Source organism: Chiroxiphia lanceolata, chromosome Z (genome assembly GCF_009829145.1).
Source record: "Chiroxiphia lanceolata isolate bChiLan1 chromosome Z, bChiLan1.pri, whole genome shotgun sequence".
Taxonomy (NCBI): Eukaryota; Metazoa; Chordata; class Aves; order Passeriformes; family Pipridae; genus Chiroxiphia; species Chiroxiphia lanceolata.
The window spans coordinates 9,110,001-9,125,186 of record NC_045671.1 but is presented as its reverse complement, the minus strand read 5'-3'; the positions used below and the strand labels follow the sequence as shown (position 1 = coordinate 9,125,186).

The following is a 15,186-nucleotide window of genomic DNA, read 5'->3' as shown; positions in this document are numbered from 1 at the left end:
GTCTACTTCAAAAAATATTTTCATTAAAATATTAATAAAATGTTAGTAATATTTCAGTAACATAATATTATGTTGTTTAAATATTTCCTGGTCTGGCTTCACAAACCAGAGAAAAGACTAATATGTAGGAGACAGAAATAAGCTTGACTGCAAGCATTAGGAGAGAGTAAAAGAACTGATCAGGATATGAGCTATGGTGCAACTGCATGAGATTCCCAGGCAGGAACAGGACATTTAAGAGAACGCTGCTGGCAAATCAATTATTTGGCAGTCTGGCTTTACTTTTAGCATTCACGAACTGCTCAGACAACACTGGTTCCTGGAGGACACCATCAAATTGTAGAAATAGGACAGTTAGATGAGAGAGCTGCGCCTCACAAACAATTAGCATTCACCTGCCAATATTTTTGTCTCAACACAGCATGTACACAAAGAACCAAACCACGAGCAGGTCTTACTAATGACAAGGACTGTGCCCAAGACTGTTCTTCCAAAAGCCATGTTGTTTTCTTGCATTTGGGCCTTAACAAAAAATAAAGCGAAATTCCATCAGGCTAAACGCAATAAGAATCAAAATCATTAAAATAAACAGCCCTAGGTAACAATTGAGTATGAGCATGTTCCCTCACTTGAAGGTTTTTTTTTTAATTTTTTTATTATTAACATTTGTAACTAAGCAAGATGCTACCTCAAAATTTTACCTTAATATACAAATTGTCTATAGCAAGTAGTTGTAAGAACAGTAATTTACATCACAATTAAGTTAGTTCTGTGAGGATAGTAAGACTGGAAGGGCCCTTTGGGACCACCAACTGTAATGTTGGTTTTCCCAACACCTTTAACACTTAAATCATTAAAAACCATTCCCACCTTCCAGCCTACACTTTAATTAATGGCACACTTATACCTTCTATATCTAATGTCAACACAATCCTCCACCTCAATGTTTTTCTTCACCCTGTGTTTAATTTCCTGGTGTTTTTTATGGACACAAGTCACAGATCCCATCAGCTTCTGTTTATCAGCACCACGGCGCAGAGTCACAAGGACTCCCCAACACATCCCCTTTCACCAAGATTCACATTTTTCAGCAATGCTTGTCATTTGCCTGTAAGTGTACAGCTCTCCTACATAACATCGACTCATTTTCATTATCACTCTCCTCAGGAGTCACTGAGTCCTTCATGCATTATACTTATCTGCTTCCAAATTTACTATGCTATTAGGACTTGTCTTACAAACAGCTTTGACACACACATTGCTATTTTTTTCCTTGCCATGACACAAGTGGAAGACATCTATCTGCTTCTCCCACTAGTCTTTGCCACATTCCTAGCTTTTGCTACAGTCAGCTCCTTATAAACTTTTTATATATTTTGCCAATTCCAATTCTCTTTAAAAAAAAAAAAGTCTGTTACAGGATATATGAGATACTACAGAAGTTTGAATAGATGCATGCTTTCATCTAGAAACAAGAGACTATCCCAGCACAACCTTCCTCTCACGAACACACGCCACATTTTATACCCAGTGGCCTTCCACACTGCCTTCATCTGTCCGTAAAATTTTTACCATTCTCTCTTAAAAGTGTATTTTAAACCTTGCATATTGTCACAGTCCTGCCTGCTTTAGAAGTCAAGATCCATACTTACCCGTGTCTATCACTCCTCTCCTTATCTTCCTGCCAATCCACAGAAACCACCTTTCTTGCCCTCCAGTTAGGTGATGCCACTTGTGGTTTTACGTGACTGCTTGCTTACAAACTTCTGCTAACAGAGCACAGATTTCAAGTGTTGCATATTTAAGCACTCTGGGATACAGATTACCAGACTCAAATTCAGGGTATTAGAAGTTTTGCTCCCACCCCATGTATCTGTGCAGCATTTTCAATTTCAACCTCATAAGAAATAATTCCTGCAGTCCAGGGACCATACCCAGCTCATCCTTACTCAACTCCCTCTCCCTACACACAGAAGTCTCATTCCTTCCTCTCTGGAAAATGGCTGTTTCTCCTTTTCCTATGACCAAAGCACATTCTGTTATCTGTTTTATTACCCTTTGCAAGATGTCACCTTGTCTGCTGAGGTGGAAGCCCCTGCCTTAGCCCTGGACTTCCTCATCCTCAATATACACCTTCCTTTAGAAACTGATTTTTTGCCCACACCTCTCAGAGGTTCTGTGTTTGCTCACCATATCCTGATGCAATGATCAGATGAATCATCAGCTCTGGGGTCATTTCCTAGGTGGAGCCTTTTCTGTTATTTGAGATGCTAATATTTACCCCTGTAGCTTCACTGAATTGCATGCCCTCCTCCGTATCCAAGCTCCTTGCTTCAACAAAAAGCTTCTTCAGTTTCTCTGGAGAGTTGCTAATCTACATGTTTATCTGTTTACCTTAACCTAGTTTCAGTTGTGATCACTCAAACCAAGTTCCATTCTAGGTCCAGCTTCCCTGAAGCATCTTCTGTGCCTCTCAAAGTCACGTCTACAGTTCACTCCATCAATTTTATGACTTCAGTCACTGTCTGATGGTGAAACTGCCAGATAACACAGCTCTCTACACCCAGCCATCACCAACAGCATCCATTCTCTGGTGTGGGGGGTCAATCTTTCACAGTGACAATACCCAGAAATGGTTCTCTCCAACCATACTACAAGATTTTTACCCATATTTAAACCCTGGACTACGTGCAGTAGATCTCTTGTGCTATCGCGGTAAAATCTCTTATCAGCTCCTCCCAAAGCAGTTTCGGCCCAGCTGGTTCTCTTTTATCCACACTAATGCTGCTTTACAATTCCGCATCACCAAAACCCAGTGGAATTTTCCCAGTCACCTCTATTCCTCTCTTTCCACAGCAGGACATCCCCTCCAAAATTTCTGTTCCCCTCATAACCCCCAATCCTCGTGGCTCCAGCTAACCTTATGGGGGCTAGTTCTGAGTCCTTCACTAACAGCCCCCTTCCCACCACTTCAGTCAAAGCTCCCCACTTTGCTTTACAACATTAATGTCTTTGCATCCCTTTGGAAACAAACTCAACACTACTAATTTAAATGTTTGTCATTGTTTGCTTTCTGTAACTGTAGCACATGTCATTTCAAGATCATGTAACCCCTATTTCATCTCCAACACCAGCTCCAGCTCCATTCTTTGAGAAAAAAAAATTCTACAGTGCAGGCCCCCAGCAAGTGTGCACAGGGTTAACTCATATATATTCAAACTTCTGTCACGTGCTGCTCTCCTCCAATAAATCCTGAACTAATTTCTACATCTTTGACTTAAGTATCAGATCTACACAGAATGGTAACTTCAAGCTCAAGTTTACAACAGAAGTAAAAGTTCTGTAGGTCAAGCTCTGTCAAACGCCACTCCTCCCACCTATCAAAAGTGCAACAACATACTGATTTAACACTGCAATCCAACAGGTCATGGCATGTCTTGATCTCTTTTTAACTGTCGAAAAATATGGAAACACTTCTCAATATAGTCAGATTAGTCATAATACAACATCCACAGGCCTCTACTCAAGTAACAGATGTTACCAAACTCCATTTTTTTCCGGTCCTTAAGGACTGGATGGGCTAGGAGTACAACTTTCGTAACAACTTCTCCAACCTAAGGAAAGGCACAACAACTTCTGCTGTTCTGATGCTGAAGCTAGGAAACCACTTCAGTATAAAACACAAAAATCTGTCACATATGATGATAATCAACATAAAGCTGTGGAGAACTGTAGAAAACCCTTCATCAGTTTTAGCTCAGAATCTGATCTTTTTTATAAGACTCTAGGTTGTTATATTAAAAAATACTATGTCCTACAGAGGGTCATATTAGATGATTACAACAATCCATTCTGGCCTTATAACTATGGAGTTTATAAGCAGTTAATCTCCTCAAAAAATCTCCTATTGAAATGGAGCATATACAGACTCCACTTACTTAATTTGAAAGGTCAAAATCTAATAAAATTCTGCACACACAGCAAACTATACCAGGTAGGAAAGATTGAAATAAAGCTACTGTCTCACGTCCATTTTTCCCTCCCCAATAATCCATATCCATTTTGCATGCTAAATTCAAGTTGCACACTACAAGTTTAGGTTCAGATCAGGAGTTCAAGTTTGGGGGATGTCTGAACCAGAAAATAATGAGAAATTTGTTTAAAAACAAGACTTCATTAATCTAGGAAATGGCATTATGATTTTGGTACGGTTAGAAATCCCAAATCCAAAACCAGAGGCAATCTCAGCTTTCTAGTAATTTACAGCCCCTCTGGCTCTCGAAGAGGAGTCACAAGAAGGGTTCCTTCCACAGAGGCCAAATGACCTTCTAAAGAACATCACCTGCTTGCCTGAAGTCTTATGATGAAGAATAACTCACGAAATTTGGAAGGTGAACAGAAAAGGAATGACAATTTTCTACAATGCCTGTAATAGTTTAGTCAACAGTCAAATTCCTTCCTCACTCAAAGCTGATAAACTACCTTGGCATCATGTCAACTAGTGTACAGTATTCCTGGCCCTATAGGAAGCAACAGTTACTAAAGATTTCCAGAATAAGGGTTCGTAGCCCTCCAGTGTATAACTGCAGCCCTAACACTCCACAGGAACTTCTGTTTGCAAAGGACTGTGGTTGTTGTGCGTGATAACTAAATGTGAATCAGAGCAGGTACTGAAAATCTCAAGTCCCTGGATGTTTTCTGAAAACCTGTTCTGAAGTTCATACAAGTCCTTAGGAAAGCAAAATGTCTCCAAAGGGTTTCTCTTTAGAAATTTAGGTATCTACATATTCATACATATATATTTATTCACTGAAATCTGGTATGTTTGCTAAGCATAAATTTTCAGTTTACAACATAGCTTAAGAGAAATTTCTTCATGCCTAGCCTTTCCACTACCTGACTTACAGAACTGTTTTGAAACATCCTTAAGACATACTTTAGAGCAACTAAAGAAAAAAATAAATAAACCCCAAACTCAACTCCATTTGCACAGCAGTCTTAGAAAAATTTGATGAAGGATTTGCTGAAAAAAAGGTTTACAGTAAGTAACTTTCTTATGATACCCAGGATGCCGACTATCAGTACAGAGCAGAATAAAGCACACAGCTCCTCAGGCCTCCATCAGGTATCCAGTGGCACAAAAAAATCAGATAGATCTTTGACAACTCCAAAAATTCTGGCACGCCAAGACAGATGGCATGGGGAAAGTTCCATGAACATTTAAAAGCACAAGGCAGCTTTGTCAGCACACAAGCTCCAAACCAGTGCCTGAGTCTGGGGCTTTGCTCTCTGTGCACAGCACCGGTGCTCACCTCACTGCCCAGACCTTGGACAACAGCCCTACATCACCCTAGAAAAAAGGTTCCAGGTGATGCAGTCCCTTCATAGTTATAGTGCCCTATTAAATGCCTGCATCTCTGGCACAGGAACTGCACCACAGGGCTGCCACAACAGCTTAAAAAAGTGAAGGGTTTAATGGGCCACCATCCTTAGCTCCAGACACAAACTCTTTCCCTCAGCAGATGCCAACAAAGACAACAGCAGGTTGGTTATAGGTTGCAGATTTCATCTGAACAGAGTGGTGACCCAAAAAGTCCTTTGGCATATTATTTCGTTTATGATGTTTCTTACACTGAGTGCCTGAGCAGAGAAAATAAACATTGAGTGTGCCAATACTCAGAAGTGTAATTCTGCAGTTATTTTATACCTGATAATTAGGTCTCCATGGTGGAAATGCTGGAGTCTGTTTAGCAGAGAATTTAGCTGTAAAGAATTAAGAGAGTTAAGTCACAAGAGCTTTAAGTAATAAGGTTAAAACCAGTATTCCTTAAAGGGACACTGTCAAGGCTTGAAGCCAAACTTCTTTTAAAACTTGCCAACAGTTTTAGGCTAGAGATTATCTTGAACAAGACACCTTCTCTTATCCCTCATCAGACAAGACATCCCAGTCCAATTCACTTTCCATTTATACAGGCTGTTCAAATGCAAGGAAGAGTATCAGGAGTCTGAGATCAGCACAAGGTTGTCCAAAACCCATACCTTCTTTATGTTTCTAAATGCTCCAACTCCCCAGACACAGGCAATCCAAAAGGGAACAAAGTAAAATGCTTTAATCCCTTTATCACAATTTCTATCCCATGCACCCTGCCCACCAATGTTAAGACTTTTACAAACTTAAGCTTGGCCAGCAAAAGTAAACCCTGCAAACAAAGCAGGTGACATTTATTCATACCTGACAATGCCTCAATTTAATTTTCTCTCAGCATAGGATTTCCATGAACTGAAGAACTCTGAGCATACGCTTACAGGTTGAATGCAGGTATCCAACTCCCTTACAGTTCTGCCCAAATCCCACCTCAGCTCATCTGTCAAAAGGATGAACATATATTTGAGCAGTATGCCAGAGGGTTTAAACTGAGTCACAACTGGCAGCATTCCCTTTCATTTTTAAGATGCCCTAGCAGTCAGAGAGAGGGAGTACCTGCCAGTACTGTGCTCCCACTCCTTGCCACTTTCCACAACAGCAGGACATGAATCGATGCCATTAACATGGTGCTTATGAAGTTCAACCAACATCAGTCAAAAGAATTCCTCGGCTGAGGACTTCTAACCTGATCTAACTTGATCCCCTAGACACAGCTGGTCTCTTGCACTTCATGCTACACAAGAAGGGAATAACATCTGTCAGTACTGAGTGTGTTACTGGTTATTTTGAAGTGCAGTTACTCAATTATTCAAAAGTTCATAATGGGGAAAATAACCTAAAAGAACAGTAAGAAATCTATTTTGAAAGCCTGGTGAAAGAGTTGGGTATCTCAGCTTTTTACAATGCATAACGTAAATCCCACTTGCATCTTGTCATAAAACTATCAGCCAGAGGTTTCTCAGTTTAACTTTTTTTTAAATCTGGATTAAACCTAAGCTTTCTTCACAGCTGAACTACACATACAGATGGACATAGTGTATTCCATAATGTATTTAACTGAAATCTGTGAACTCACCACAGAAGACAGTATTACTCATGGAAAGACAGTTAAACAGAAAAATGCTGGAAAGTTCATTTATATAACTATCAATATTTCTTCAGTCTTTCAAAACTTGTAAGTAGAGTTCCAGGTCAAAAACTGCTGAACAGCAGAACACCTATTTTGGATCTCCACTATGATTTCCTTCTACAAAACAATTAGTTAGAAGTTACCTGCAGTAGCTGTGATCAAATAAAATACAACATGGGCTGTCCAAAGACAATCTCTATACAGAAACAAGGGACATTTCAGAGGGGGTTAACTTCATGCAATTGAGAGTAGTTATTACAAAATAGACTGAGAAGAATAAATTCAAACCAAAACTGTCATAACCAGATGCAGGAATCATTTATGAGGAGTTTTCCAGGGGGCCAAAAAGCCACTACTCCTCAAGCTGAATTCCATTCCACCCCAAAGAGCTATAATGCCATGGTAAAATATACAAGAAATAAACAGTATCAGCACAGGTTGTGTGGCTCAAGAGGTAGGAAGTTAAACGCAAGGAAAAGCATGAGAGTTAGATATATCCAAAAAATTCTAATTATTTTAAGAGAAAAAACACCAGTAAGGGTATTTCTTCCCATCCCATCAGTTGACTTCACAGCTAATGGTGAAAAAGCATTAGGCATCCAACAAACGTTTGCCCCATTCTCAGGAAAAAGCAAGCACCTGTGAGATCAGGCACTTTCCAGCCCATCACTGAGTGAAGATGATGTTAAATATCCAATATGCAAGTAATAAAAATCAGAAGGTCTAGAAAACTGCCACTCACATGTCAGTGAAGCAGTCTGCAGCCCAGTGACTTTGGCTTTAAATGCACCTGAAGAGATTAGGAAAGAGGCTCCAAGAAGAGCAGAGCACGACACCCAAGGTGACACTCAAGAGTACACTTGTAGGAGCTCAGGTACCTACAAGACCACTGAGCACTCCAGAGAAATGTCTGAAATGTCTAAGGAGTTAAAGTTATAAATAAAAATTATGCCCAATATTCAGAATCAGTTTGGACAGACTTATCTAAGCTGTACATGCATGGAATTTTCTGAGATATATGACTTATTAATGTGGCGTAAAATGACATAGTATGGCAGGAATCCAGTGAAACAGTAATGGTCAGCCACTTGAGAGACTGGTCATGGTCAGTGGGGTTTCCCGCTCCAAGTGCCTGCCATGTTTCGCTCCTGCTCAATTGGGGATTTGCCATTGACACAAAACCAAGCAGGACATACAAGCCAGTCAAAAGGCAAATAATGAAAGCATCATTATGCACAGCAGCCTAATCAGGTACAAAGAGGGCCGAAGAAAAAAATAAAAAGCATCTAAAATCCTGCTAAACGCAAAGAGATCTGATCCAAACACCCAGGATACACCTATAGAATAGGAATCCGTATCACACAAAGCATCTGCCAAATTTTACAGGTCACAGCATACAAGCAAAACATTATTTCAGCACAGCCCTTGGCAAAGATGGCTAAAGCATGCTCAGATAAGCACAAGCTGACAATACAAGTAAAGCACATTTTAGTTCTCCATTTAACAGCGACAAGATCAACAAATCAATATTAAATGCAACATTCATCACTACAGAAACTTTATAAGTACGGTCAGAAAATAAAGACTACAAAGAAAAGCAAATTCAAACGCTAAAGAGAAACCTTTCAAACTACAGACTCCAGAAATCTTTCTATCTAACAAGAAGCAAGAACAGCAAGGTGCTTTCACACACTTCCACCTCAAGGAAATGCCGGGGACTAACTTGTAAGCTTTAATTTACAAAACAGGCAGAGTAAGGGAAGACCCTACAGACTTCCACAGCAGTTCTCTATCTGTTTGCAAGACCACACAGTGAATTACCAGAACAAAAAAGCAACAGAGTTATTAGGCACAACATTTCAATTTAAGTTCTCTTGGAAGAGCACTGGGAACAGCTTTCCGCAAGTGATTCACATGTTTTTCAGAACATGGAATAGAATTTGATCACGAGGCATCAAAAAAAAATATGCAGGAAAAAATTTTAAAGGAAATTTCTAAGGGGATGATTTTAGACATAGGCATTTCACATGCCTTCAAGTCACATATTTGAAATTAGGTCCTGGATCTAAAGCAGCAGTGTAATTTGCACATGCCATTGCGTAAACTGCAACTAGCTCTCAGACTGCTACAGTTTAAAATTAGGATCTTTCAGCATTTGGATTAAATCACTTTACTGCATATTTAAACAGTATGGTAGTAACAACTTTACTAAGTTTGGCCTGGCAGATCCCAAACTGAAGGAGTCAACTCACAGGACACCACGGGATCAAGAAGGAAGACGACACTGTTCAAATTCAGGAAGCACCTCTGTACATTTCCTTCATCCCACTGAGAAATACAGGGAGGTTTCAAGTAGCTCATAGTCCCTAAATACCTAAAAAGTAGACTCCACACTGTTTGTTGGAACTTTTGCAGTAACAGTGCCCAAAGCGGAAGGATTGAGGGTTTGAAACAGGAAATTGAATGATCTCCTGTGAATCAAAAGCCAAATGTGGTTTGTAGGTTTTAAACATTACTATTATTTAACAACAGAAAAAGCTTGAAATATTAAAAGTTCTCTCCAACTAAGCCACCAATTATAGCTTTATAAACCTCAAACTTAACTGTCAACACAAAAATGCTCATTTAGTAGAAAACGCTTCTATCTTACCCCTATTGTCCAAATTTCTAACACACTTCATTTAGTTCCAACACTACATACACTGGTAGCTTCCTCACTAAGTACTGCTAGAGAAATAGAGTTCGTAATACTTACACAGAAAATTCTAAATGAAAAATTATGGTGTTTTAATGCCCTAGCTTTATAATGTGTACTTCTGCTACCACTTTTAATGTCCAATTATGTTCTTTTCCATTTTGATCTATAAAAAGATGGGAAGGGGTTTTTTTTTCAATTCTGCAACTATTTCAGAATACTGTCACAACACAGCAATGCAATTACTCGATTGCTGAGTACTATTTATGAGTGCACAATGCAGGGAGCTCCAGCCAGAGAGACCTTCACCCTCGAGAGAGAAAGGTGGAGGCACTGCATTCAGTCTTACAGAGAACACCAAAGTAAATTGTGGCTATTGCATCAGGGTGAGGAAAAATCCTGTAAACAAAAAGTCCTGACACTTGACTACTGGGCTTCTAGATACAGATATTTCTAAGTACTCCACAGGATAGACATGTTTTAATTTCTGTTATCATTAACATCCATTTCCCTTTTCCTTCTTTGCTTCTTTCAGTTGGATGTCAACAGAGTACAGTTTGGTGCACAGGTACTGGAACTCACATTTTGCTGGACACACAGTTAAGTTCTCTGAATAGTATTGCAACACTCCAGCTGTTCTGACAAAAATGTCACCAGATAACAAGCTCTTCTAACTATTCAGAGTAGCTAAAAGATACACAGTAGGCAAAACAATAACATCCCTAACCTCCAGACAGTGTCATTTCACACAGCAGTCAACAACTCAAAATTCTAGAGTGCAAGGCCAGAAGAGTTCACCTACATCAGTCTCCCACGTACCTCCGGTAGACCTCTGGCAGCCAAGTCTCACACTGATACTGCAGATCGGTCCCCAAGATAAAAGGACATTACACAAAAGCACTTCTGTGTTTTTGTGTAATGGGTTCTGTGCACAGGGATGAGGGAAGAACCCCACCGCCAGTATCCTTGGCAATATAATTATCAGGCTGATAAGGTACGTCAAGCAGTTGGGAATACAACAACAATGAAGACACAGCATAAGCTGCTTTAAAGCAGAGGGGAGAAAAACCGTAAGAGAAGCATCAGTGTCTTGAGAGAGCAAGAGCCGGGGACAAAGCAAGATGTAATAGAAGTGAGCAAGTGAAAGGGCCTGACGTGTGAGGACAATGACGCAAACAGAGCCTGTGACCGGGTGATCCAGCCCCAGCAGGGTCTTCCTTTGCTATGACCCTTGCAAGCTGTGCTGAGACAGCACTTATTTCTACCTCCAAGTCAGAAGACAGGAAAGATCACGAGAAGAAATTTAATTTAGCTGACACGTGAGGTAAGATCAAGAGTCCCAAGAGAAGACCAGGGAAGCTGACAGTGGAAGACTGATGTGGAAAACTAGATGGCTTCCCTGGGATTGGTTTTATTTAATATGTGCTGTTTTCGCAAATACAACACTAAATGCAAACTAATAAAGCAAACTATGCCAAGAGGAGATTATCAGACATAATCCAGACACAGCTGCTCTAAACAGGAGTGTATGCAATCTCTCTTGCACTTAAGCAGTGGAATCAAAATACAAAGAAGTCTCCTAAAAGCCTCAATCATGTAATATTCAGGACTTCTTTTCTCCTTCACTTCACTTACACACTCTGTGTATTTTACTGATTCAAATGAATCCCTTAATTTGCTCCTACAACAGCCCGTTACCACTGGCTCACTACACAGGTCCTCTGAACACCAGCAGGCTCACAATTCCTCCGGCCTTAGATTTTCAGCCAGGTACTTCCTACTTCTGTGGCAGATATAGCTCAATGATTCTGGAAAAAAAAAAAAAAAAAACAAACCAAACCAAACCAAAACACCAAAGGAACAAAGACAAAACCGACCACATAACAAAACAGTAGCAAGTAAAACAAATTAAAAAATCAAAACAAATAAACCAAAACAAAACAAAAACCACACATGCACCAAAAAAAACCCCAAAACCAAACAAACAAAAAACCAAAACTGTTCCCTAGGAATAAAAAGTAAAAGAAATGTACTGCTAAACACGAGATCAAGAAGCCATGTGTGCTAGCTGCTCTCTCAGGAACAAAGGCAGCACTCAGACATGTTTGGTGAGCACTGTTTTAGATTAGCCATTCATTAAAATACTATTAATGTGCGTAATTCAAGGGGGATGGAAAATAAATCAATAAATTAAAACACTATCTTTCTGGCTGCCAGGCTTCTTGTGACGCTGACACTTAGGGCTTTTTCCACATTTCCCTTTATCTGTTAAACTGCAATCCAGATGCTATTAAAAGTGTCCCAACTGCCTACATTTATTGCATGGTTTTTTTTGTTCTCCTTCTGTTTGAATCTTAGGTCTACACCATCCAACTCCACATTACTATGCAGTCTTATATGTGTACCATTTTTAATACAAAAAAAATCAGCTTTTTCAACTTTCTTAATAACAGCTCACTGGTGCCTCAACAAGATTAGTTCACTTCAGTGAAAAGGCAAAAAAATGAAGAAAATGCCACTCTTTGGGTTTGTTTTTTTTTAAGAAGTGCCAGTTAATAGAGCCTTTTCCATGCCCCAGAAGGTATTTTTTTATCTTAGCTCCCGGTATCTGTTTTGTTTTTCAGGGTGCTCTACCTCAACATACTACCATTTCATGTTTGATGGTTCCTACTTGTGAGATCTCATCAGCTCAGCCTTTCAATCATGGCTCTTTCAGAAAACATGTTTCTTGAAGTTTAGTAAAGTGACTACATTCTGCAGACCTATGATAAAGTTGCTCATTATCATCTATGTAAATTAATGCCGATGTTGTCTACTGTGTTCACACAGCAGATGGAAATGAAAGATACCATTTTCACAGTAATTCTCCATTACAGTGACCAGCTTCTTCTTCAGCTATTTATACACAACCAAAGAATAAATCTAACACAAGACCACATCATTCCAGGCTGCCAAAATGTTTTTGTCCCGAAAACTCTAGAGACCAAGAATAAACACTCTGAAAAGGGAAGATACTTTCAACAACTCAATCATCCAGTTCATGTTCTACCACTAGTCTTAGTGAATGGTGTACAAATACATTTTTAACACAATCAGCTCCAAGTGGAAGCTCAAAACCACATTTCCTTAAAGGACACTTTGAAAACATTTTGACTACAACCATCAAAAAGAAAAAAGAAACACCTGTAACATATAAGCATCCTTCGGCCACTAAGAATCAGCTTCAATGAAGAGATTTTGGCAAAGCCTTCAAAACGGACTAGACAAATCTGTGTTTCACAGTTTACACAGAAGTGCATGAAAAGCATTTTAAAGATAAACTTCACACTTGTGCACCTCTCCTAAGTCCTTAAACACAATGTATGTTTAATAAGAGGGCTGAAACTTTATTCAGTAACACTCTCCAAGAACAGCGCTCTCCCCAAAACAACACATCTCAAGATGCTCAGCTGGCATCTTTTTAACATCATCACTGACACATGGATTTTGATTCAAAAAGGTGACAAGCAGCTGGATAAAGGAGCTGCTATCAAATCAACACGTGTGTGCGGAAGAAGAGCTGAACTATCAGCAGCACACCAGTGCCAGTTTTTTTATCATACCTGGCAAAGGAGCTGAGAACATTAAAACTATACTTTTAAGCCGCAGGGCACGGCTGGCGCTCGGGGACGCCCTGTGACCACGGCTTTCAGTGCAGGGAGACACATCCCAGTAGCGTGAGCCCTGTGGCAGATGGTTTTCCCCGGGGATATTTTATTATTTATTTATTTTCTGGCACAAGGGGAGCAAGAGACGGAAAACCGGAGATGGCGAGCAAGCCGCTATCACTGTAACCCACTGTGCAGAGAAAGTGCCCGTAACCTGTTCAGCCAGGGGACGAGGTTTGGTGGCAGGATGAAAAGGACATAAGGGATGCGCCTGAAGTAACAATGCACGGTACAAGGCGAGTATACGGAGTGACAGCAGCCCTGCTTCCTGACAGCGCGGTTCACTGGGCGGCAGCGACTCAACTCGTGTCCGAGCCAACTCCCAAAGTCAAACCCGGCTCCTCCCGGCTCCTCCCGGCTCCCGGGGCTCCGGCTCCCGCCGCCCGGGATCGCCGCTCCCGGACACCGCACCTGCCCCCCGGCCGTGCGGGCACCTCCCGCCCCGCGGGAGAGCAGGTGGCGGCTGCGGGCCGAGGCCGCCCCGCGGCTCCGCCGGGAGGCACCGGCACGCCCCGTCCCCGGCTCCCGGGAAGCACAAATCCACTTCACCCAGGACAAAGCCAAACCCTGCCCAGGCGTGACACCCCCTACCCCCCCCAATCCCATCCCATCCCATCCCACCCTATCCCACCCCGCCGCCGCCGCCCCGCTCACCTCGCACGCACAGCAGCGACATGGCGGCCCCGGCAGCCGCCCCCGGCTCTCCTCATGCCGCCCGCGGACACCGGGCGGCGGCGGCGCCTGAGCCGGGGCGGGGCCGTCCCGCCGGGGCAGGGCCGAGTGACGAGAGGCGCGTCAGGGGCAGTTCGCGCCCGAGGGACGGGGAGCTGGGGGGGCCGCGCTTGGCTGAGGGGGGTTGGGTGCTTTGCTCCTCTGTGGTTTGGTTGGGGTTTTTTTTTTTCCGGCTTCTATCGCTTTTGTTTCGCTCCCGCAAAAGGCGGGAGAGCTCGCTGGAGGAGTGGCGTCCTGGCTGTGTCTTTTCGCGGGAGTTGCTTGCCAGCGTTTACCTGTCCCGTCCTCGCACAGGTTGTGGTTTGCTACCATAACATCCCGATTTGGAAGGCACCCACAGGGATCGTCGAGTCCTGCCCCTGTACGGGACACCCCAACAATCACACCATGTGTCTGAGAGTGTAGTCAAAATGCTTCTTGAGCTCTGTCAGCCCTGGTGCTGTGATCACTTTCCTGGGGAGCCTGTTCCAGTGCCCAACCATCCTCTGGGTGAAGGACCTTTTCCTAATATCCAACTTAAACCTCGCCTGATACAGCTTCATGCCATTCCCCTGGGTCCTGTCGCTGGTCACCAGAGAAAAGAGATAAACATCTGTCCCTCCATATACCCTGACAAAGAAGTTGTAGACTGCAATGAGGTCTCCCCTCAATCTCCTCCAGCATGAATAGCCAAGTGTCCTCAGCTGCTCCTTTTATGGCTCTAGACCCTTCACCATCTCAACTGATGATGAAGAAGCTTGACAGATTCACAGCAACAGCCACCTATATCCCCCTGGTACAGAAAAAGCCATAAGCAAAACACTTCGGGAAAAGCAGGACAAGTGGGTGTGATTACTGTGCCCTAAGTCCTCCTACAGTACCCTTCCAGCTTCAAAGGGCAACCACCTCTGAGGGTTTTCAGAACTTGATGCGTTTGTGCGTTTGGTAACCCCTAATCCACCTTTCTGCTTGTCTAGTCTATCTCAGACCCCTGCAAAGTCCTTGCACCCTCATCTTC

At 42.0% G+C, this 15,186-nt stretch overlaps 1 protein-coding gene across 6 annotated transcripts in view; it reads right to left on the bottom strand.

Moving 5' to 3' along the window:
- Window positions 1-14,194, bottom strand: part of UNC13B (unc-13 homolog B) — a 209,623-nt gene extending 195,429 nt beyond the window's left edge. For all 6 annotated transcript variants that reach the window (XM_032675045.1, XM_032675049.1, XM_032675046.1 and 3 more), the window contains exon 1: window positions 14,112-14,194. In XM_032675045.1, coding sequence (XP_032530936.1) covers window positions 14,112-14,133 — 22 coding nt within the window. In that variant the 5' untranslated portion in view covers window positions 14,134-14,194. The remainder of the gene's footprint in view (window positions 1-14,111) is intronic.
- Window positions 14,195-15,186: the final 992 nt, after the last annotated feature.